Consider the following 1,384-nt stretch of genomic DNA (forward strand, 5'->3'; position numbering starts at 1 on the left):
TGTGTGTGTGTGTGTGTGTGTGTGTGTGTGTGTGTGTGTGTGTACACGCAGTCTGTTGTTGCATACTTCAACAAGCAGGCCGGGAAATCGAGGGAAGAGGCCAAACTGATGTTTCTGAAGGTCCTCTACAAATGGCCGACCTTTGGCTCCGCCTTCTTTGAGGTTAAGGTAAACGGACCTGAGCTTGTCACCTCCACAGTGTAACCTGAGTGTTTGGCTGATGCCAGGAAGGACGAATGTCTAACATCACCAAAAAATGTTCACATTAAATTAAATGTGTTTTTGTTTTGAGGCAAATGTGTAAATAATAAAGTTTGTTCAAGCAATCAGCGACCTCGTGCTGTTTCCGGGGCAACTGGGGCTTAAATCTCCGAATGTTCTCATTTCAATAGAAACCGACTTTATCCTGCAAGATCTCCAGTATTTTTCAGAGCCACAGTCTAAAAAATGATCAGAGGAAAAGACCGACAAAGTCTTTGTCAAACGTCTCGGGACTTCTCGAACTCCCACCTCAAAGTAAAAAATAACGAAATTGGAATAAACGCAGACAGGTGAAGCATGCAGACTTTACTGTAGGCTGATTTACAGAAAAATAAGGCAATAAATTATCATTCTGCCATTTTTCTTCAGGCTGCTTCAGTAGTTGTGGATGATCTACATCGAAGTGACTACAGATTGTGTTAGTGGCTCAGTTAGATTTACTTGTTTCAGTTAGTTTTTATTAGCACTCTGCCAGCTGTTTACAGCTGTGAACATGAAGGAGCAAAAGAGGGATGATGATGGATGGAAGGATCAGTGCTGTGTAGTCTGAGCCGCCATCTGAAACACCTGATTGCACAAACAGAGTCCACATTTATGCTACAAACTACAGAGAAATGCAACAGTTTTATACGTAAGGTTAGAGATGATTAGTGAGTATTTACCCATCCTAACATGTGGCTTCTGTCTTTTAGCAAACCACAGAGCCCAACTACCCGGAGATCCTGCTGATCGCCATCAACAAGCATGGAGTCAGTCTCATTGACCCCAAGTCAAAGGTTCGTTAATAATCATAACTCCCGGCATACGTATCGGTTATGTTTTAGCCGCTGCGCTCGTTAACCTGTTAAGCCGGTGCAGTAGCTTTGATGACCTCTGTGTCTGCAGGACATCCTGACCACTCACCCCTTCACCAAGATCTCCAACTGGAGCAGCGGGAACACCTATTTCCACATCACCATCGGCAACCTGGTCAGAGGAAGCAAACTGCTGTGCGAGACATCACTGGTGGGTGCCAGCAATGAACACTTACACACACACACACACACACACACACACACACACACACACACACACACACACACACTTTTTGTTCTATGTTTACTAAGAGTTCAGGTGCTTGAGC

General features: G+C 44.4%; 1 protein-coding gene across 6 annotated transcripts in view; it reads left to right on the forward strand.

The window, feature by feature from the left end:
- The window catches only part of myo7aa (myosin VIIAa), a 59,058-nt gene that overhangs the window by 51,555 nt on the left and 6,119 nt on the right, over positions 1-1,384 (forward strand). For all 6 annotated transcript variants that reach the window (XM_042214232.1, XM_005947622.3, XM_005947623.3 and 3 more), the window contains 3 exons: positions 52-168; positions 954-1,037; positions 1,147-1,266. In XM_042214232.1, the coding sequence (XP_042070166.1) occupies positions 52-168; positions 954-1,037; positions 1,147-1,266 (321 nt within the window). The remainder of the gene's footprint in view (positions 1-51; positions 169-953; positions 1,038-1,146; positions 1,267-1,384) is intronic.

This window comes from Haplochromis burtoni, unplaced genomic scaffold (genome assembly GCF_018398535.1).
Source record: "Haplochromis burtoni strain Fernald_Lab_line unplaced genomic scaffold, NCSU_Asbu1 Contig_536, whole genome shotgun sequence".
In the NCBI taxonomy this organism is placed as follows: domain Eukaryota; kingdom Metazoa; phylum Chordata; class Actinopteri; order Cichliformes; family Cichlidae; genus Haplochromis; species Haplochromis burtoni.